The following is a 22,828-nucleotide window of genomic DNA, read 5'->3' on the forward strand; positions in this document are numbered from 1 at the left end:
TCAAGACTATAACAGGGTATTTTTGCATCCAAAGACCAATACAGTATTAGTCAGTTCCCCCTAAAAGATTCCTAAGGGACTTGATATTAAGAGTTCTACACCCACTAGTTTAAGAGGTATCGCTATTCTTACCCCAGTGCCAGTGGCTCACCAGCCAAAGGGCTGCACCAAAGATGACAACTATCTGTAGTAGTAGATTTTGCTGCGGTTACTGGCATGACAGAATCCCACAAGCTTTTCTCATTTAACATCAGCTCCTTCAGGGCCAGGTTAGCACAGGAAGACATTTGTAAGCTACTTGCTACCAGTTTACTGGCTACCATAGTAGTCTGGTTGAGAGGACAAAATTCTGAACAAACTAAATCACTTAAATCTTTAGTATCTCATGAAGAATGAACAGCTTCAAATGTTCTTTAGAGAGCCACAAAACATTCAGAGAACACAGCCTACAAGTTAAGTCCAGGGTATAACCTACCTGTGACTTAAGAAGTTATAAGACATCCTTGCCAGGATAATAACATATAACCCAACAGGAGTGCTCTTCTTACAGGACTGCTAGGTCATAGAAATTCCTAGCTCTAAAGAGCAACAAGCCAGCAAGGCTTGCTCAGCCTCTACTAGGCTTTTTTGGGACTTGCTATATGTTGTATTGCATCCCATCCTATAGCAGGCTCCAGTGAGATCCTGGAGACCTGTTGTCTCAACCACAACAGTTTTCCCTTTCCTTAGCTCTAAGACTTCAAGAGGTGTGATATACAACTTATCAGCAAGTTGACTTTGAAAAACAAGTCACTGGCAGAAGTGCTAGGCACTACTCATTACACATTCTTTGCTACCCGAGCAGAGCTATTGCAGTTTTTGTGTTTGTATGTATATGGTTATATATACAGACAAAAATTGATCAAAGCTGGTTTTTTTTTATAAAAAAAAAAGGGAGGTATTTATATACAAATATATGGCTTTGGGCAAATTTGCTTCCCTGTATTTTAATTTTTTTAAAAATAGCTCTTGCTACAGCTGTAAAGTCATCAAATTACACTTCAAGATGCATAGTCTACATAGTCACATTATATTATGCAAGGTGTTGCAGTCCAATCGGGTATGCTATACTTGAGCCTCAGCTTGACAGGAAAATGGAGACTTAGCACAATGAAGCCAGCAATAGGACATTAGAGTCTCCTTTGGTTCTCCCACACCAGCTTAACTGGGTGGAAATATGTGTATTAGGATGATCAGGTAATTGTTTAATGGTTATAATGAAAAAGCCGTCATGTAGGGTAATTGAGATATTCAGCTCTCCAGCAGATGAGTTGCAGGAAAGGGGGGGAAAAACACAGAACCATCTACTGCAATCAGTCACATTTGGAGATTAGATTTTCAACATTTCTGCTAGAACAATTGATTTTATGCTACCAAGAATTAATGGTCCTTAAAGGTCTGGAATCCATCCATACCAAGCTATAACCTGTTTGCCCTACAGCAACTGCACAGAAAACAAGAACTGGAAATTGTTTTCTTGATCTCACTATTGTGAGAACCCATAAAATATGATCATAGAAACACTTGTTATCCTCAAACAAGATTCTGCAAGTATGCCATAGCATAGATGGATGTATCAGTTCTTATTTTTCCTCTTAAAAAAATACTACTCAAATTTAGTCAGTGTAACATTTAGACCTATAACTATTTCTATAACTATTTGTAATAGTTTAACTCAGCAGGCACTTAAACACCACACAGCCGCTTGCTCGCTTCTCCTCCCCCCCAGTGGGATGGGGGAGAGAATCAGGGAAAAAAGTAGAATTCATTGTTTGAGATAAAGACAGTTTAATGGGACAAAAGAAGAAGGGAAAACAATAATAGTGACAACAGAATTAGAATATACAAGTGATGCACAATGCAATTGCTCACCCAGCCAGTTTTCCCCCCAGTTTATATACTGAGCATGATGTCATATGGTATGGAATATCCTTTTGGCCAATTGGGGTCAGCTGTGCTGGCTGCGTCCCCTCCTAGAATTTTTGTACAGCCTATCATATTTTTATCTTTCTATACATTCCAACAGACATTCTGCAATTACTTCCTTGCATATGAAATAACACTACAAGACCAACAAGACTAACATTTGAATACACCTGCAAACTGTGACTACTTGCAATTTACAGCACCACATGTTGGAGGCCAGGGTGAGGGGAAAAGAGAGCAGAAAGGCAAAATACATCACTCACCTGTGCTTCTCTAATGAGCTGAAAAGAATCAGGCAGGCAGAAACCAATGGGTAATCCAACCTTCGCTGGGGTTTTGAATTTGTCTCCTATCTTAAATGGGACATCATCAAGATAACTCAAAGGCCCTAAGATCAAAAGCAGAAATTGTATCAAAAAGACTTAATGAGTTTAATGCATTCAATTAACTCACATTTCTTTATTTGAGAGCTATTTTATCTCTGCTGCCCCAACTACACCAGGTGACTCAATACAAAGGAAGTTTCTTGATCAGAAACATGTTGAATGTGTTTGGACTTCATTGCTTCAATTTTAGTAGGTTCTGTTTGCTTTGTTTTTTTTAATAATGTTCTAGCTCATAACTATTTAAAAAAATCCACCAACCAAACCCAGACACACAACAATCAAACAGATTTTGAAGTCAATATACCCAACATTTTAGCTTCCCTTGTGACAAGACTATGCCTATGCAACAGTTGGAAGCTGAAGCTCTCCTGAACACTCTGTTATGTCTCTATAACATGAGGCCATTTTTGTCATATCCAAAACAGGCTTTAAAATAACCCAGCTTTAGAGCAGCTAAGAAAAACTAAACCACAGTTTTTGATATACATGTAGGAAGTAAAATTTGGATGCAAGTGGTCACAAGGGCAAAATGACCTAAAGTCTAGACACTCCACTTTAACCAACACACAGTGAAATAGCTCAAGATTACTTAGCATAGCAATTCTGATTTTTGAAACAAGGTAGTTTAACTTAATCAGCTGTCTGATTTGTGATCACTCCAAATGAGAGGCCTCGGACTTATTTCATGGTCCTCTATCTGTCCTTTATATCTATCATTTACACATGGTATTTAAAAAGCTTTAGGACAAAACCTTCTTCAAACATCTTGCAAACTCATGAGGCAGAATCACTTAGAGCTCAACCATCTTCAAGAAGCCAAACTATAGGTTTGTTTTCCTTGAGCTGCTGTGAAGCATTAGAAAACACACAATATAAATTGCACTGCTTCTCAATTAACTGAAAGGGGTTTCTTGGATCACTGGTCTAAGCTTTTGGAATTAGAGGCAAGGTTTCTAGCTGTGTATAACAATTTGAAGCATTCCTCTGGCACTCATTTGTAACTGCGTGTTGCAGATCCAAAGAGATATCAGTGGCAATATTAAGATGGCGTTCAGCGACCAACCTTCCTCAGTGAGCAGTGACTTGCCATTTTTATCTGACCCATGCTTTTTTACTCAGATGACAGTTAAGTACTGTTTGTGTTCCTTCACTATTGACTTGTCTACAAGGCAGTCACAGGCTCCAACAAAAGGATGAGCAGCTTCCAAAAACAGGAACATCCTATTAATTTGGAGTTAAATGTTTATGTGCCATCATCATTTGAGCTCTCATACCATGCACCACACTGGCTGGTCCCAGAGTCCTGTTAGGACACAGGTGGCATTTCCTCCAGCTTTTAAACCATCAGGCTGAATAACCTACATCCCACCTGCACCACCAAGATACAAAAGCACTCCAGGCAAAATATAACAACATTTTCATTGATCCTTACTGAGAAGCACACATTCAAGCATTACACAGCACAGCATCCAGATGGCACCTCACTGGCCACCAACACCACTATTTGCAACATGGCATCCAAATAGTATTTGAGCTGGCAATTTGAGAACCTGGATATACCAAAGTGTTTGCTTACATAGAAATAGCAACTGTGGCAGCCCTTGCACTGAGTATGGTAAATCATGGACAGGTCAGACAACCAGATCTCTTGACTGCTCAGAGGCCAGCATGACTACTGCTACTATGCTCTGCTTAGTCCTACTTTAAGCTCTAAGCAAGATGATCCAAGCAAAGCAGGATTATCTCTCTGCACCAATATCACAGCCCAGATTGCTCTGTGTGCAAATACTTGTCTTATTAGACCTATTGATGCAGCAAGTGGCAGACATCTCCCCTTACACAAGCCTTCTTGTTTTCCTGAAATAGGTACTAGCCACAGAAGGTATAAGCACACATTGTGATATTTACATAAGGACACTCTTTGTTTTGCTACAGTAAGAAACTCAAATACACCTAGACTAGATGGGCTGCCCTGACAGCTACCAGTTTAACCTCAGCAGCTAGGCTAAGAAATAAAAACTTTCTAGTTTCTTTCCAGGTATACCAATTTGTTAGTAACAACCACTGCTATAACCTAATCTTGAATACAACTGCTACAAAACCCACAAACACGTTAAGAAACACATCAAATGTTTTGATGGTGAAGTCTTTCTGAAGCAAAACATTGATGCACATGGTATTCACTTTGTTCCAGCCTAATCAGAACAGTACTACTCTAGTGAAGTTAAAATCTGATCTAGAAAGCCAAGAATCCTTTTATTTTTGTAAACCGATGACCCTTTTGCCTGAACACACCGATGGGTAAGGATGCAAATTGTTTTAAATGGCAAATTCTAAAGCAATAAGCAAAACCTACATATAGGAAGTTTTATGCAAGCCACTGTTTCAATAGTCACATGTTCAAGTGAAGCAATTAAAGGGTTTTTTTTAAACTTATTTAATATGGCTGTTAGCCACTTCATCCTTTTAGCAGTTAAAAGCATATTGTAGAAGTTCTGAAAATAGCCCTGGTAAAAGTGTACCTCTCAGACTGATCTCTGACACTATAGGATATTCCTGGCCCAAGGTTCTACTACAAGAGTAAGTTTTCTCTACACTCTAGAATAATGTAGAAATCACCGGCCAACTCCTAGAAGCGTGCAGTTTGGTAGCAAAATGGAAATGTTTCAGATAAACCAGTTACCAGTTACAAATGGGGAACAGTTTTTGTGGTCACACAAACTTCACTTGTGTAGTTTTCAGAAATTTGAGTTAAAAGCTTTCAAGTTGTATAGCAACAGTGACGATACAACATCAATATTAACATACTGCACTTGGTATAACCCACACCTTTTGCACAACAGGTGAGAGCTACATTTCTAGATGCCACTAATTACTACAACTTAAGCTTGAACTTCCAGTTATCCAAATGACAGGAGAGCATTTGAAGTTACATGCTTAGGCATAGTTGCAGGTATATGCTAAGACAGGAAGAGTTCCTTCCCTCTCCATCCATACCTTACAATCCCATCTTTATCTCCATCTATACATGGTCCCAAGCAACTTGCTCTTGCAGGCTCTGCTTGAGCAGGGGGGTTTGGACACAACGATCTCCAGAGGTCCCTTCCAATCTCAACCATTCTGTGATTCAACAACAGTCCTATAGCCTCCAATAAGCAGCTCAACGATAAGTACAAGAGATGCATCAACTATGTTGACCAATTTCATCAGCCTGCCAGAGACACCGAGCTGAAGGTAGTTGTTGGGCTAGATGCTTTACAGTAAAGCCAAAATTCACTTGGTGGGATTAATTCTTAACAACCCTGGAGAAAACTGAAAAAAATTGCCCTGCTTATTTCTTACATAGTAAGTCAAGGCAGTTGCTCTGCTACTCCTCAAACAGTACTGTGACAGTGTTGCTGGTATCATTAGGAACAGAGGGTATGCAAAGTGATAGACAAGTTAACCAGCCAGCTTACAGCACCATTTGTTTTGATTTTGTTATTTTGAAGCCAGGAGCATGTTCCACTACACCATACTGTTTTGAGAAATATTTAAGACAGGTTGAATTCTGGATCTGAGCAGTGCCTTTGCTAGTCTGGTTTAGGAAGCAGAAGAGAAATAAAAACAGACTCAGAAGACAAGCAGTTCAGAGCATTCATAGATAGAAGAAAATAACTGCTAGAGAACTGGCAGCTATCTAATAAAGAAATTGTCTTGCAGCAGGATTACTGGGCCACAGCAAATGAGACCATCTAAAAATTAAGTTTTAATAGGCCATTTTTATTAGTCCTTATTCATGTATTTAAGGGAGGCGTTTCTTATTCTGTATTTCAGCTTTACACTTGCAAGACTGAATAAAAATCTCAAGAAAAAAAAAAAAGGGAGCTCCCCAGGATACTCTTATCTGAAAGATTATCCAGGAAGATCAAGACTGAGTTTCTAAAAGCAGAATTTTCTATAGCATGAAAAAAAAAAAAAAAAAATCACATTAGAAATTTCACATGAACCTCCTAGTACTGCCTTGAATGATTACCGTTTTGAAGAAGCTACATTACATACAAACTGAACTTTAACATTCCACAGAAATAATAATCCTCAGAAATTACACCCCATTTTCTAGAATGATGGGCACATATACAGGCAAATAATTTTTATGATACTAATCATCTGCATGACACTACACGTCTCAAATGTAGAAGAAGTTATTCTCTTCTTCATTCTCCTGCTGAAGTAATTAGTCCAATTTAGGAAAAAATTCACTGCTGAGCAAAAAGCAAGTATAGCTCAATGATATATTAAAAGCTTCACTTTCAATCCACCGTCTCGCATGACTTCCATAGAAGGGAGCTACTGATCTAGTGTCCACTTGAGCAAACATCAGATCAATATCACAACTGCAGTTCAACTTTGATTTTGAAGGGGAAGGCAGGGGAAGGGGAAGGTATTATTCTGCCATGAAGGAGCGGGGAACAGTCGCAGACTGAATTTCAGTTTAACTAGAGAATAGGCACAGCATCAGCAAGCAACTATGCAATAAGGAAGCTAAGGCACTTTGTTCTTAACAAAAAACTACTCAGAGGCAAAACATTAGTCTCTATGGACTGTCTGGGCTGGAACATTAGTCAGCAACAACAGTAGAATTCATCCTATTTAAGAGGCAGGGATGTCAAATTTCACTTACCATGAGAGTCAGATGCCAACTTCTTAGAAGCCATTTAGAACCTGAAAAACATTTTAAAACAGCTTTAACAACTTTATACATGTAGCACAGCATAAGTCTATTGAAGTACTGAAGCCTGAGCAACAGGCTCCGAGCAGAAGTTGACCTCTAAGATGAGCCTGCCAACCGAATGTTATAAATATATATTTAGTATTCAATCATTAGGAAAATATGCATGATCATTAGTGAAATGTGTAGCTTAAACAGAATATAATTGTTAGCAAAAAATATAGCACATGCTTCCTTGTTTAGAGGCAGGTAGTCAAGGCTATGAAACCAGATATGTGGCTTTGTTTACAAATCGGTGGTTAAAATCAAGTAGATAAGGAAGACTCCCTTGGTTCCTCCCTGAGCCCTGGCCAGGCTTTGGTGGGATCGAAGATGAGAGTGAAACCAGATGTTTCTGTATTTGAAATTAGGTGAGCTTGTTTATTCAACAGTATAAAAGCTGGATCCTCTTACAGTGACTTTGGAGACCTCACCTATGAGCAGATGCACTGTGGACCTCCCAATTGCCAGGAAAGGCTCTCCAAATCCTCACTGTAATTGGGGCTCCCCAGCAACTGCTGATCTGGATGATAGTAAAGTATAAGGCAACTGGTGATGTATCTTTCTTAACCACTATAGTCTGTCATATGTAGTAGTGATTAGATACATTACCTTGTCTTGTTTTATTCTTGCTGTATTATTTCACTTACTATTCTATTGCTTTAGATGTAAGCAAAGATAAACACACTTTTTTAACTAGGGGTCAGCACAAAGGACACAGACGCCATCTACTGGCAAAACACCTATGCCCTTCTACAGCAACTTATCTCTAGATTACAGGACACATTGCAGACACTTGCTGTTTATTCTGTTCCCAAGATAGATAAGCAACCTTATTTTATAGTTCTGAGAATTGACTGAGCAGACAAATAAATTAGACCAGAGTTTGACAGTCTAAGTAGCAAAATGAAGAAAAAAAAATAGGAAAAACAGAGCCAAGGACCAGCCAGGTTGATCAGGAAGGCAGAGAGTTCCAGATCACAGTGCTCAGAGGCCACTCCATCCCAGACCCACAGAGCACATCATGCGTCCCCTGGCATTAAGAATAGCCCTTCCTACTGGAAACACCACACTGATCCTTCTCCAGTTTGATCTCTGCTGCTCTAAAATGGGATACTATCGTATTGTATGCACAGTCAGTTAACCAGTATGGCAGCTGTCTGGACACACTGGGTAATGCACAGATAACAATACGGGTATACAATAAGTGGTACCATTAAGGAGATATTTTCTGATACACAAGAAAATCCTAATAATTCTCATCCACTGCCCACAGAATTTTACTAACAACTTGTAAAATATGGATACAATTCCTACATGGCCAAGATGTTAAACACAGAAGTGCCTACCCAGCTTTTAACACAGAGCAGGCCTGTTCTGAAAAAAAAAAGAGCTGTTTTTAAGACAGAATTAGCTGTCTAATTAGCTAGCTAAAACCCTGCTCCAGGATGCTTATGGTGTGTTCAATAACATAACTGGTTCTTTTGCTAGATTAGAAGTACATCACAAGATCTTTCTCAAGACACCACAGCATAATCCTTCAAATAGCTGAACTTAAGTCCTCCTTTGACATTATACATGACAAAGCATCAGTTACCCTTTGTTTCTGAAGTCCTCCAGCTCACAGATTGAAACGCCCAACAGCCATTCTTCAAAAACATGAAGTTATCTGGTACACCCCTACCAACAGCAGACAGTGCTCAAAGCATAACTTGGAGCAGACCTAACATTCACACCCATCATTCCCCAATCAAGATCTTACTCTGCCTCAGTGTTTCCACTGCAGATTCCAAATGCAAATATTACCTTTAAAGGAAGGGTGTCATAAGGTGAGGATTACACAGACAGTTTAGCTATTCCTCCTGGCAGCTGCTGACATGTCTGGGGTCAGGAAGAGCCAGTTCCAAGTACTTTAGGAAAGTACCTTTTAATGTGCAAAGGTCCCTTTTAACGTTATATTGAAATCAATGGGTGAACCAACTCTACTGGCTAACAGGAATTCAACACACAGCTAAAGCCAAAGCTGTACAAAGAAAGTTACCTGGGTACAACCAGACTTCACGAAACATAGTGAGTAGATGCTAGGCTGTGGGAAAGAGAGTCATGCTGGGCAACTCCAGGCATACCCCATACAAAAGAGCTGCATGTCATTCTGCTCAACATTTGTCAGGTTCTTCTCAGCACATCTCAACACCTCTCTCAACATTGGCATTACATCCAAAACCATCCTACTAAGCCAGAGAATTGGTTTTGTCACTAGCCAGCAACTGCTTCTCAGAAGCTAACAAAACATTGAAGCTTCAAAGACAGAAGAAAAAGGAAGTGAAACATTGACAAGCCTGCCATCTCAGGAAGGCTGTCAAGGGCAAAGCCACAAGACCACCCAATGCATTTGCATGTCAACTACTAGAGCTGAATGGGCTTTATTAGTTCCAGTGCCACAGAGAAGATCAGACTGCAGACTATAGCACATGAAATAGGCTGCACCTTCCAGACCCAGATCGCTGTCAGACAAGCTGCTACATGGCTAGTTCCTCTGTACGAGAGTAGCAATTAAGATGTCAACTTGATTTCTATTACTGAAAAAGCCAGGCCACATGTGAAATTATACAGCCGTCACAGTCTTCAGTGGCATACAGAGGACTGGTGAAGTGAGAGGCACAGCCTACAAGCATCTATTATGGTTGTCCATCATCCACTATTACAGTAGAGCTGAACTAGGGACAAGGCCTCTACATACTTCCTTTAATTTCTCCAAGCTAATCTTTCTTCTAGCAACATGGTTTAGTGATGGACTTGGCAATCCTACATTAACAGTTAGACTTGACAATCTCAAAGGTCTTTTCCAACCTAAATTATTCTATGATTCTAGTTACTATCTCAGACTGAAAATAAAAGTGTTCCTTTTCTAAAGGACTTTAAAACTTCTGATGAGAGGCAGTAACCACCTCACTTGGGCAACTCAACTGACAAGGAAGTTTTTTCAATGCAGCACCAGTTATCTACAGGTACTAGAGTTTATGCTGCCTACCTCATTTACCAGAAGCAGCTTACTCCAGACTGTACTTACGTAAAGGACATTGATTTCTCTGAATTCCCTTTTCATTTTTAGAATGATAATCCATATCCCCCTCTCCAGCAGGCCATTGCAAGGACATACTAAATTTGCCATCTCACACACTAATCTTAGTACTTGGTAAACTAAGTTACCATGACACTATCCATTTGCTCCAGGGACATTAGCAGCAATGCTTACAAGTCTCCCAGAACCAAAGATGTGCACATCTAGCATCCAGGAAGTTTTGCAGTAGTATATCAATCTGGGGCTGCATAAAGCCTTAGATGTGTCTTCAGTGTCAAAACATCCCACGTAAGCAATAAGTATCTTGCTTTTGTTGGCAATCCTGTAGCCAAATCCTAATGCAGGCCAAACATCTACATTAACTTCAAGGTGCAGTGGGAAAAGTGATTCTTCTGCCATATGCAACACCTTATTTTAACTATAGAACTAGCTAAGGCACATTGTTTTGCCAATTGACTGGATACTAAGCAAAAGTGAACTCCAAATCAAATATAAGGATAAATGCAGCTCATTATATTAAAATACAATAAAGGAAAAATAGCACGCAATATGATAAAGGGAACAGTACTAGTTATTATGCACAATAGGATAAAAGAGCAATAAGAGCGAAGCATCAGACCATTACTGCAAAGCATTACAGAGACTGAGAAAAGGAGACATCACCCATTACCACCTTAACATCACCCAGGCCCACCCTTTTTTTCTGGGAAGCCCCATTGCAGCCGGTGCCAGGAGTCTCTCGGTAACTGGGAAAATTCCTACGCAGTGTGTCCACCCGTAGATGAGGCTTCTGGCCCAGTCCCGGAGCTTGCCTGCCTTAATACTCAGTGAAAAACAAAAATAGTTTACACACCTAGTGTATGCAAACTTTTAAGTTTAGGCTAAGTGCAGGCGTGTACTATCTCATGGTCTGTAAGGTTCACACATGTCAGGGATGTTGGCCAGACACCCAAGTATGGTGAAGTTACTGTCATGACACAGCTGCACAAAATATTTACTGTCTGGATGTTCCTGCTTGTTGGGATCTGCAGACAAGTTAGTTGACTTCAAAGACTTATCCGTGTACCTTTAAGGCAGCCACAAATTGTCAGGTATGTAAACAGGGTGTGAAGAATCGGAACTTAGAACCGCAGCATACGGGCACCTACAGCAACAGCAAATAGCAAGCAAGAAGAAGGACACAAAACCCTATCAGGGTCTAACACCTGCACTGTCTAAGATATATAAATAATTTGTATAAACAATAAAGGCCATTTTGCTGGAACCCAGCCACGCAGACATAGTGTTTCTTTTAAGTCCACCTCGACTTGCGTCACCACACCTGCTCATATCTTGCTTGGGGGGGGAAGGGGGGGGGGGGGCGCACTCAAGACAAACACCACCTGCTCATTGAAGTTGTTCTTGAGCTCCCTGTCCAAGTTAAGCAATCCCTAATTAAAGGCAAAGGCTTTTTCATAAGCAACAATCAACTTAAGTTTTCACCACACACATCAATAGCAAGCAAATCATTAAATGCACCATTTCCAGAGAGACAGTCACACTTTAGATTCAGATAGCATTTGAGTTTATAGCACACTAGCTCTTCCTGATACACCGTGAGCATGCACTAAGATACCATTACTGCAGAAGTCACTGTCAGCAAATAGACTTGTTAGGCACTGCACACAGTAATGCTAGAACAGGCCGCCAGCCACATTTCATCACCTCCTTTCCAAAAGGGGGTTTAATTTAAATAACGTCTTCTGACTAATCAGATTTGATAGGTTATTCAGGAGCCACTGTTACAAGCATCTTACTGTTGCTCTGTCCTGCTGGCTGGAAAAAAAGTTACAGCCAGTTAGGTTACCGATGTTGCTACTATGCTTCTGGGCCTGAACTGTATTTGCTTAGTCAAAGCTCTTACACCATGCAGTAAACGTTTACTTAACTTTGTTACTGCTCTTTTAGAAATTTAAAGGACTTTCTCTCAAAGCCTTACTCCAAACCAGCTAATGGACAACTGCAGCCCTGTCACTGTTGCCTCTCATCTCCAGACTCTCAAACAGGATGCTGAAGGGCATCTGTGGGAATGGCACATAGGGGCACAAGTTTTGTCTGATGCTTTACTGCACATTTAAAATTGATAAAGAACATACTCTACTGCACAAACTTTTTCAACATCTTCCCTGGGCTAGGGAAACAAGTTAGTTGCATAGTACTACAAGGTTTTTTTCTACAGCCACCTACAAATGCCAACCCCCCTTTGCTCCATTCCCTCATTCTTGGTTCTGGATAACCCTCTGAAGAGAGGATCAGGACTACAAATGCCTAAAAGTTATAAGCAACTTTGCTTCAGTGGCTGCTGCCGATCTGATGTGGGCTCTTCCCTTCCTATATGTTCATTTTTCACTTAACACTGAGGCAATAGGGCAACATTCTTAAAACCAGCCAGCCAGAGGAACATAGTAAAGCAGAGCCCAGGATGAGGGCAGAGAACCTCAGAGCGATGACAGAAGGGGATAGGGGGACAACACTACAGAGAAACCACCACAACAACCACCACCATAAAGATGCAGAAACAGAGAAGCAACAAGACAAAACTGATGACAAACTGGCACAAAAGATAGATGACAAGCTGGAAAGGCTTGAAGGGACAGCACAGAGATGACAAAGACAGTCCACCTGGCACATCACCACTTAAATCTGAATGACTACCTAGCTGTGCTGCCAGACAAGAATGTGGAGAAGCATGACCTGGTACAGTCAAGCAATACCAAAGGGACAGTCTCATCAATAAATGAGGGGGGGGAAAAACTACCAAGTGACACATGAAGAGCTGCTGGGAAGTTGGAGTGGTTTTTAATTATTATTTCCATGTTCCTTCTATTGGTGTTTTTCCCTGAAGTTTATACCTACATTCCTTTTCTTTTGAAAGAGCTCCGACTGGTCAAGTGGGATGCATTCTATCACTAATGGTACCTGGAGCAGCTTTTTCAGTGATAACAAGGCCAATTTAACTATTTGTCAAGAACTGGTCTCTTGTTGCTATATTCCTCATTTTGAGGTGCAAGTATGTCTAGATTCCAGACCACATGAATTCTCTGAATTAACTCCCACCTAAGATTCAGATAAATAAGAGATTTACTTACGAGTCAGAGGAAACCAAAATGCCTCAACTTTTCAACTATACTCAATTCAGCACGTTATGATTTTCAGATATGAGACCTGATCTTTTAACTTCCATTTTGTCTGCCAGTACATATAGCGTAGTTTAAGTACACAGAACTGAGGATGCATCCATTCACTCTGAAAACTAAAAAAAAAAAACCAAACCAACAAAACAACACTTAATTTTCTTATTGCTGCCTGTATTACATTCATGAACTACTACTGATTTTACACTGAGAAACAGTGAAAAGCAGTTTGATTCAAGTGACTAATTTTTAATGCATCACAAGTACTCCAGATTTAAACAGTGGTTTAAGTTTTTACTATAACTACTTGTGCAAGTGAAAGGTTATAACCAACATCAGAATTCTGTATATAGCCTCATACAACAAAAAAAGTAGACAGTGCCTGTTGCTAAGATAAAACAAGACTTAAGATTCTCATATCAAAGCTTCCCACCTACGTAAGCATTTAGTTATTGCTATGCAATTGAGATCTTACAGATGCTGACAATAAAAAGCTGATCACAGTTTACTACAGTACAAAACAGATTCCATTTTCATTTACTACAGTCTCCAAATAGATGTCATCACCCCAAAATCTGCAGCAACTGCTTCTACTTTGTACCTCTAGCAGTTTTGCAAACAACAAGCAATCAGCTGCACAGAGATACTCCCCTTCCATAAAGCACAATGACATTGAGCCACTGATAACAGCTCTTTGGATAAAATTGTAAAACTAGATTTGACACATTGCAACTACATTTTCTGCAGGGGGAAAAAAAAAGGGGGGGGGGGGGGGAAGAAGCATCACTTTCACTAGCCTTAACAGAAAAAAAATATTTAAGTATATCTACTGCAATCCAGGAGATAAGGTACCTTAAGGCTCTTGTTCTAAGACCCTCCTTGAAGCAAGCACTAGTATGGAGTTTCCATTCAATTTTCAATGGTCACTGGAAATAAAGTCAGACAAAGCTTTTAAAATGGAAAAATAGAATCAGCTAGCAGGTCAGACATCACTTACTATTTTATGTATTTGAACTCAACCAAAACACACGTGTACAAGAACAATGGGATCCATGTTAGACTACTATAGATTCATCAATTTTTATTCTTATGCTAGGGTCACATGCACTACCTACTCTCACAACACATTTAATGTTTCCCCAGCAAAACTCAGTACAGTACTGACAGAAAACGCAGCCGGTTAAATTAACTATTCCACCTACAAACAACTCACTCCGCCTGCCCTGCAGTAAGCAGGCTAAAACCTTGAACTCTGCATGGAAGCCACTGCTTCAAATCCTGATTTCACCCTTAGTCCAAGCAGTTTAAATACATATAAGGCCACCAACAGCCTTCTCCCACTCCCTACAGGATCTCTCCCATAACGTGGTTTAAACCGCCAAACTTTTCCAGCCATCTGACATCCCTGTTTTCCACTAACATACCTCATTTCTCTCAACTAAAAGAGCTATATTCTGAGAATGCAAGTTTCCTGCAAATTCACTTAATTTAGAAGCCACCAGTTATTTCCATAATATTTCCATGGGTTGGGTTGGAAGGGACCTTCAAGTATCATCTAGTCCAACCCCTCTGCCACAGGTAAAGACACCTTCCACTAGACCAGGTTGCTCAAAGCCCCATCCAACCTGGCTTTGAACACTTCCAGGGATGGGGCATCCACAGCTTCTCTGGGCAAGCTGTTCCAATGTCTCACCACCCTCATTATAAGTAAGATTTCTTCCTTATGTCCAATCCAAATCTACCCTCTTTCAGTTTCATCTCTCAGTGTTGCCCACTTTCCAGGAAACACCCCTATTCACTAGAAGTTACTCTTTCACCAAATATACACTTTGAGATACATGAAAACAGAAGTTCTAGAAGTTTCCTATTACTGAAACACCTAAGAGCTGATCACAGCATACCTGGAAAAGCATGCTCACCAAAACACTTTTCTGCAAAGTGACAACATAAACCCCCAAAAAAGTCAAGTAAACATATGAAGAATGTCACATCTGTAGCACCTAAGATGGAATTTACATTTCTCACATTAGTGCTGTCAAGACAAAGGTAAAACAAGCTTTGAGGCATGTTTTGAAAAAAATCAGGAAGGTTTGAGATAGTTTGAGTTTTATGCATCTTCTTCCACCCATCAATGTGTCACTGATACAGTTTCAGCTTTCGATGCTGGTTCATTTTGTCCTTAATTCGTGTCGCTCCTACTAAACCAATAGGTATCTGTCTTCATCCAACTTCTTATCAAGACCAAGACAAGAAAACAAGCACATACAGAAATACATGTCTGAAGAGATCTCAAGTTTTGTTTCACTGAAGGACAAAAAAACCCCACCCAAACAGTTTACAGACAAGGAAGAAACACCCACCAAAACAACTCATCACTGTTCAAGGTGAACACTCACTTCAACTATTTTCATATGTTCATCGAGCTGAGGTCTCAGCAAGGACACACTCCTTCCCAGACTAACTCAACAGAACAAAGGAATCAAATTGAAATATAAAAAAAAGCAAATAAATCTAATAAAAATATGGTCCCATTGCAGTAATGCCTAAATAAGAACCAATCTTGTTTCATCTCCAGATACAGTACCAGTTAAGCCTGCTTTCATGCTTTCCCACCCTAGATGGGAAATATTATCAGTAGTCAACACCGAATTAAATTTCACTACCAGGGGTCATTTTAGATGAGCAAATTTCACTTATTTTCATTAAATGTGGAACTGTTGCATAACAGAGCATAAAGAGCAGGAAACTGTTTTAAAGTGAATACTTACACCTTAATTATTTATTGAAAAGGTTTGTTAACTTTAGGGAAGACCAGAGCTGGTAGCAAAGATTAAGTTCTGCTCTTTAAAAAAATAGATAAGAACAGAAATATCATTACCAGCTGAGGGGGTGGGTGGGGATGGGGATAAAATACTCTGACATATGAAAACAGCAGCAGACACCTGAACAGGCTCAGCAAAGTGGTAGTACCCACAGCAAGCACACTTCTGGAATTGAATTAATTGGTAACACAGGAAGTTGTCTTGAGCAAACTTGTCTAGCATAGAAAAGTAGAAACTTATCTTTGTGCAGAGAAGTCAAACTGAGGTTGCCCTCAACTATAGCGGATATATTACAAAAAACAGAATATGATAAGTAAATTAGCTGCTTGCTGTGTTGTATATTAGAAAACTTCAGTGACCTGCACTACCTGAAGGCAGCACACTCCAGTCCTAAGCAAAAACATCTTCCTTTATTTTGGATCCATCTCTTGATTTTGGATTTCTCAAACAGCAAAAGTCCCTCTATTTAGGGCTGCTTAAATGGAAATATGGTTCAGCCTACAGTCCAACAATGGATTGAAGAGTTCAAGAATGGAAGCCACAAGCAACAGGAAAGAGGAGAAAAAAAAAACCAAAACAACAAAAAAACCCAAACACCACGCTCCACAACTACACCAAGAATCTCACTGCATTCTCTCAACTTTGGACCAATATCTTTTATGCCCCAATTTTCCCTATGAAATCACTCCCATACAGCTTTTCATCTTACTATAAAAGCCTTAAGGATGTTCTTCTGGATTGATAATACAAAACTGGATTTAGTCCAAATTTTATTTCTAAGTTACTATTTCAAATTAATTTAAGTCTATAATTTTGCTATACACTGTATATCCAGTCTCGCTCAGTGGAATAAACATTTTTCCTGCATATAAGAAATTTCTTCAGCAGCTACAGTAATGAATGCAACCCCTGAAACACTTAAAGCAATGAATAACTGAACAGAAATAGCTCATTTCAAGTGCAAAAGCAGCCTTCAGAAACGCATTAGCTTAATTTCCTCAGGAAATTTTAACAGATCTGACTCAACTTCAGCAATCTATCCTTACTTCTATTTTATAATTAGACCAGAGTAGGTTGCTAGATAAGGCTGCCCCACAACCATCCAACAGTAATACCCACAGCTTCTCCTCTCCAAACATCTAAAAGATGGACAACAATATGGGACTAACAGTACAGAGAACTCTCCTCAGCAGACCATCATTATCATTACTATGACAAAGTAACAAGTTGTTGAGTTTGGGTTTTTTTTAAAAAGAAAGAAATTAGAAAGACTATGGGTTGACTATTCCTCAACTGAAATATCAGATTTTCTCCTGTAACCTAAGAATCAGTCCCAGCCTATCTCTTATCACCCATGTATCTGATTCAATCCAGCTTACTTCAGCAAATAAATCCAGTGCTGCCTAAGGACAGGACAGGAGCATCACATTTACATTCCTGCAGTAATGTCAAATTACAAGAGAAATATGTCTTGAAGAAGGCTTTAGTAAGATGGATACACAACTTCTTCTCTCCCAACTTGAAGGGAAAGAGACCTTTACATTACTCAATACAATCAATTTATTCAGAGTATAGCTAGATCCCTGCACTGAATACTGGTGTATTTCAAGTGTTCACCTCCTTGGGAGAAAAAGCAGTTCTTCATTGGTCCAATACCATAACATACAAAACATCCCAAGAGACAGGTAAACCTTCAGAACTGTATAGTACTTGCATATGCAATATGAAAGCTCAGGAATGAGAAGGATGACATGTCACACAGATGTAGCACAGCCATTCTGTCAACCAAATGTTTATTTCTAGAGTCCAGCTCCAAAAGCAGCTTAGACCACCTAGCCATTCATATCACATTCAACTTCTCCACCTTTGTCTACCTTCATTTATCTTGCATCCCATAATATGCTTGTGGATTCTTTAAGCTGTATTTATTAAGGTTTTTCCAGTTGAAGATCTTCACACAGAAGGGATTACAGAACATAATAGTATTACATTTGTGTCCAAACTTGAATTTGCTAGCTTTCCCTTTGCATACAAATTGAGAAAAACTCAACAGCATTAGTTACGAGTGACAAGTTTTTAACCATCATTAGTAACATAACTTCTTTACAAAGAAGTTACATCACCAAGTGCCTGTGCTTAGTAGTCTAGGAATGTGTTATGAGCTTTTTACCAGCTATCAAAAGTTTTCCAGGTAAGTCAACGGAAATTACGTATTAAAACTCCTACAAACAAGAAAGAAGCCTATAACTGCAGTTCTGAAAATTGCCCTCTGTTAAGATGCTAATCAGAATCTAGCAATTGTTCTTCCAGACAGTTTTCTGGCTTAAAGGAATTGCATTTTGCATTTGCACAAGCACGAGACTCTTTATCAGCTGTAGGAGTCCTGAAATGCATCTTCCCCCCAACTCAAAGTCTGAAAGTTCTTCAGATTAAAATAACAAATATTTGTCTGATTAAAAATTGATAAATAATTTTCTTACCCAAACATTTTCTTTAAATTACTTCTCAGAACAGTATCTAGAGGATGATACTTCATGTAGTTATATGCTTAGTTGTAAAAGTAATTGCAGGTACAAAGCCCTGCCAGCCAATGACCACTGACAGAATTACAGCTTCATTAACAAATCTAGGTTTATAAAGGAGCTCACAAATCTGAGGTATGTAATATAGAAGTCAACCCCCAAAATCTTTATGGTTCATTACCCCCTCAAGTGCAAAGTTATTTTATACTACCACAACTTTTCCATCCATTTTTGTTTACACAACTCCAACTCACACCTGATTTAAGGGATAAATTAACTTATTCCCTCTCTTCCCAATAAAGAGCCTAAAGGTACTTTGAGAAGCACAATACAACTGCTTCTTTTTACACTGTCACAAACACAGCAAGCAAAATTAAACTCAATCTTTTAGCTTTTATCAATAAGTCAAGTAGACTGGCAATTTATCAGAATATTCAACCCAGCACCAACTGTAAAACACAGTGTCATGGTTTAACCCCAGCCAGTAATTAAGTGCCACACAGCCATTTGCTCACTCCCCCCTCACCCAGGGGGGTGGGGAGAATTGGAAAGGAATGCAAGACTAGGGTTGAGATAAGAACAGTTAAACAGTTGAGAGAAAATAAAAAGAACAACAGTAACAGTTATAATGGAAAGGAGGGAGAAGGGGAGAGGAATAAAATCCAAAGAGAATAGAGAAAACTAATGACGCACAAGTGCTCACCACCTACTGACCAGTGCCCAGCCAGTCCCTGAGCATCAACCGGCAGCCCTGACCAACACAAATACACACACAGTTTATATACCAAGCATGATATCCCAAGGTATGGAATATCCCTTTGGTCAGTTTGGGACAGCCATCCTGGCTGTGTCCCCTCCCAGTTTCCTATGCCCCTCCAGCCCTCCCACCAGCAAGGCCTGAGAAACCAAGTTGTCCCCAACCACATTGTTCTCACACCAAATCCAAAACACAGCACTGCACTAGCCACCAAGAAGAAAATCAACTCTATCCCAGCTGAAACCAGGACACACAGGAATAAGCCAATGTCAAAAACTTATGATATAGAAACTGGACACTGACAACAACATTGAATGTTCTGAATTGCCAATCCATAAAGTTTGCAGAAGCAACATAAAACCATAAGCTTATACAATTAAAAAGGATGAGGACAAGTAAGGCGATGCCTTCTGTGACATTATATCACATGCCACCAGCACCAGCCAAAACTCCTCTGGCTGCCAGTGTGATAGAATTAGACGAGATGGTCTGCTGGATTGGTCCAGAAACCTGACTCCTGAGATGTGTACCATCTCAGCCCCATTCCCTTCCTCATAGCTAGTACAGGGCTACACACATAGCTCTCTTCTGTATGGAGAAAAGGAGAAGGCCAGGACAGGGTTTTTCCCCCCTTCTTCCCTGAAAAAAGCTGTCGCAGAGCAGATATGCCAGGTACACAAGGTCAACCCTACAAAGCCAGCAGTCACAGGAGTGCCTGCACACAAGTAGGATAAAGGAAGGAAGGAGAGGAAGAGGTCTAGCTAATTGTAGTACCGTCTCTTCTTCTTTTTCCTTAACACCCTAGATAGAAGTTGGAGTAAGATTCCCCCTACCAAGCCCCCACAAAAGCCTCTTAACCCCATAGAAGACATACTGCATCTCACAGCCTGTTATCCATAGCACAGCCACCAAAGTTGCATCACCCGTCACAACTCAGTTGTTCCTTAATTTGGCAATACTCACTACTTGTCATTTAGGAATATCCACCTCAGAGTGCTTTAACTCAACATGAATACGTTTTTACTGAGTCCAGAAAAGCAGCTATATTAGTTACCCAGCCAAGTGCTAGAGTCCACATGCTTATCTCTATTCTAATGAGACAGCATCAACATAATAAGATTTCTGTAAGACTATTTTTTTCTCTTGTTTGGAATTTTTAAGTGATGTGGGGAATAAAACAACTTGATAAGGCAATTACTTATTTCCATCTATTGTAATTTCTATTACTAATTAAAAAACAAGGCAATCCTAACTTTCCCTTTAAAATTATAGATTTTGAGCTATCAAAACTCAGGAAAATAGTTCTTAAATTATGCTAAATAGCTTCACAGAAGCATTAAATGTTTTGCTTCTAGTAAGTACTGAGCTAAACAGAACACAAGGCATTACCAGGAAGTTAAAAACTACAAAACCGAAATATTCTTGCACCATACATCCATGGTACCTCTGCAACTCAAATGCAGAGAGAGATATAATCCTTTTCCCCATTCAAAAACAGAACAGCTAACTGAAAAAGATCCAGAAATAGATAATAAGCATGAACAGAGATCTGGATGGCTATGACCCGTGAAGTAAACAAGATTTTGGTTCTTCAGCCTAAAAGACACAAGTAAAGACTGAATACAGTAGAAATCTGAAGTCACAAGTGACACAGGGAAGACGAGTACCATGGTTTACATAAAACGAGCCAGAAATTAACAAGTTACCTGAAAGCAGGTTTGACAAAAACCATACATGCACCACCCCTACCCCTACACCCATCCCCCAAAGAAAAGCAGAAGTTTCAGCTCTTCACAGAAGATTTAATTACCATGGGGAGGACCTTAACTCTAAACATCACAGACACTAACCATTTACTAAGACTTTAATATCATTCAGCTCTTAGAAAGCAAATTCATCGAAGGTTATTAAACAGAAAAGGCATTCTTTTGACTCAGACAGTCCCCAAAACTGCTGGAAAGCAGAAGAGCATACGGAAAGGAGCATCAACCCTACTTGCCTGACCTCCCTCTGCTCCTCGGGTCCACCCCAGGACGCAGCGCGAGGACTCCATCCCTCTGAGCTGAACACACAGGTTCTCATCTCCATTAAACAGTACTTTTAAAGGCAGCACCGAGAAGCCGCGACGACGGGGAGCAAAGCCACACGCTACCGCGGCGCCCATCGGCTCGCACCCCTCCGCGGCCGGGGGAGGGGCCCCCAGCCTGCGAGCCCCCCCGGGAGGCCAGCAGCCCCGCAGCCACCCCGCCAGCACCTCACACGTGCTGAATCAAGACGGGGGCGCGGAGGGTCCCTCGCCCCGGACAAAGAGAAACAGCAGCGAAGCCTGCCCCAGCGGTGGAGTGGAGGACCGAAGGAGCAGCCGGCTGCGCCTCCCTACCCAGGCCCCCCCTACAAGGAAAATTAGCATCCCCGCCCCCTACCGGCCCACTCGTTACCCTTGCGGTGCCTGACGGCTCCAGCTGTCCCCGGGGTCACTATCCACCACCCATACCTACAAAACCAACAACATATCTCCAACTCTACGATCAGACAACGCCATCTTATCTACCTGCCCTCCACTTCACCTCCCCGGCAACGCACTGGCGTCACACCGCGAGGTCACCTGCCCCCGCCGGTCCAATCGGGAGATGCTCACAGTGACGTCACTTCAGCGGGGCGAGGGGCGGGGCGAGGGACGCCTCTCCTCCTTCCCCGAGGAGGGGGGGGACATGTCTGGTGGCTCTTGGCACTGTCCCTGGCTCTGGCCTTGCCCAGAGGCTCCTCCAGCACCTCCTGCCCCTCTCCCACCTGGGCACAGCGACAGGCTCCCTAGGGGGTTGGATGAAGGTGGCGAGCCGGGCCTAGAGGGGGCATTTCACCCCATATGCCTCAGCCCCTTCCCTCAGTGGCCATGGCCCCCTTGACACCTGATCTCATCCTTCAGGAGGAGCTGGTACCAGCCCAGCAAAGCTGAAGGGGCACTCCTAATGGAATGCACTGGAGCACGGTGTTTACCCTCCAAGACCAGATTTAGCATTGACCAGATTGAAAGGGCCTTGATCTGAAATGGAGGGGGTTTTTTCCAAAATTTAGGTGGCAGTTGTGTGTGAGTAAGGGAGAATGTGGAAAGGGGGATAAATCATGGTAAATCACAACTGAAAGCAGCCAAACTAGAATTATCCCTTGAGCTTTTGTGGTGGCTTGATCCTGGGTGAATGCCAGGTGCCCACCAAGGCCACTCTATCACTCCCCTCCTCAGCTGGAAAGGGGAGAGAAAATATAATAAAAGGCTTGTGGGTAGAGATAAGGACAGGGAGATCACTCAGCCACTACCATTGTGATAAATGACTTAGTCCCAAAATAGGATTACAATCAAAGTTTGCATTTTA

The 22,828-nt window shown here is 40.8% G+C and overlaps 1 protein-coding gene across 11 annotated transcripts in view; it reads right to left on the reverse strand.

The window, feature by feature from the left end:
• The window catches only part of LOC129783116 (ubiquitin-associated protein 1-like), a 36,737-nt gene extending 14,647 nt beyond the window's left edge, over positions 1–22,090 (reverse strand). For 4 of the 11 annotated variants that reach the window (XM_055792835.1, XM_055792837.1, XM_055792836.1 and 1 more), the window contains exons 1-5: positions 21,896–22,002; positions 7,714–7,761; positions 7,536–7,624; positions 7,015–7,055; positions 2,229–2,353 (exon numbers count right to left, since the gene is read on the reverse strand). In XM_055792835.1, the coding sequence (XP_055648810.1) occupies positions 2,229–2,353; positions 7,015–7,048 (159 nt within the window). In that variant the 5' untranslated portion in view covers positions 7,049–7,055; positions 7,536–7,624; positions 7,714–7,761; positions 21,896–22,002. Of the gene's footprint in view, positions 1–2,228; positions 2,354–7,014; positions 7,056–7,535; positions 7,625–7,713; positions 7,762–21,456; positions 21,847–21,895 lie in introns of those variants that run through there. The other 7 variants (XM_055792830.1, XM_055792829.1, XM_055792833.1 and 4 more) reach the window with 7 other exon arrangements.
• Positions 22,091–22,828: the final 738 nt, after the last annotated feature.

The sequence above is a fragment of the Falco peregrinus genome, chromosome W (genome assembly GCF_023634155.1).
Source record: "Falco peregrinus isolate bFalPer1 chromosome W, bFalPer1.pri, whole genome shotgun sequence".
NCBI classification, from domain to species: Eukaryota; Metazoa; Chordata; class Aves; order Falconiformes; family Falconidae; genus Falco; species Falco peregrinus.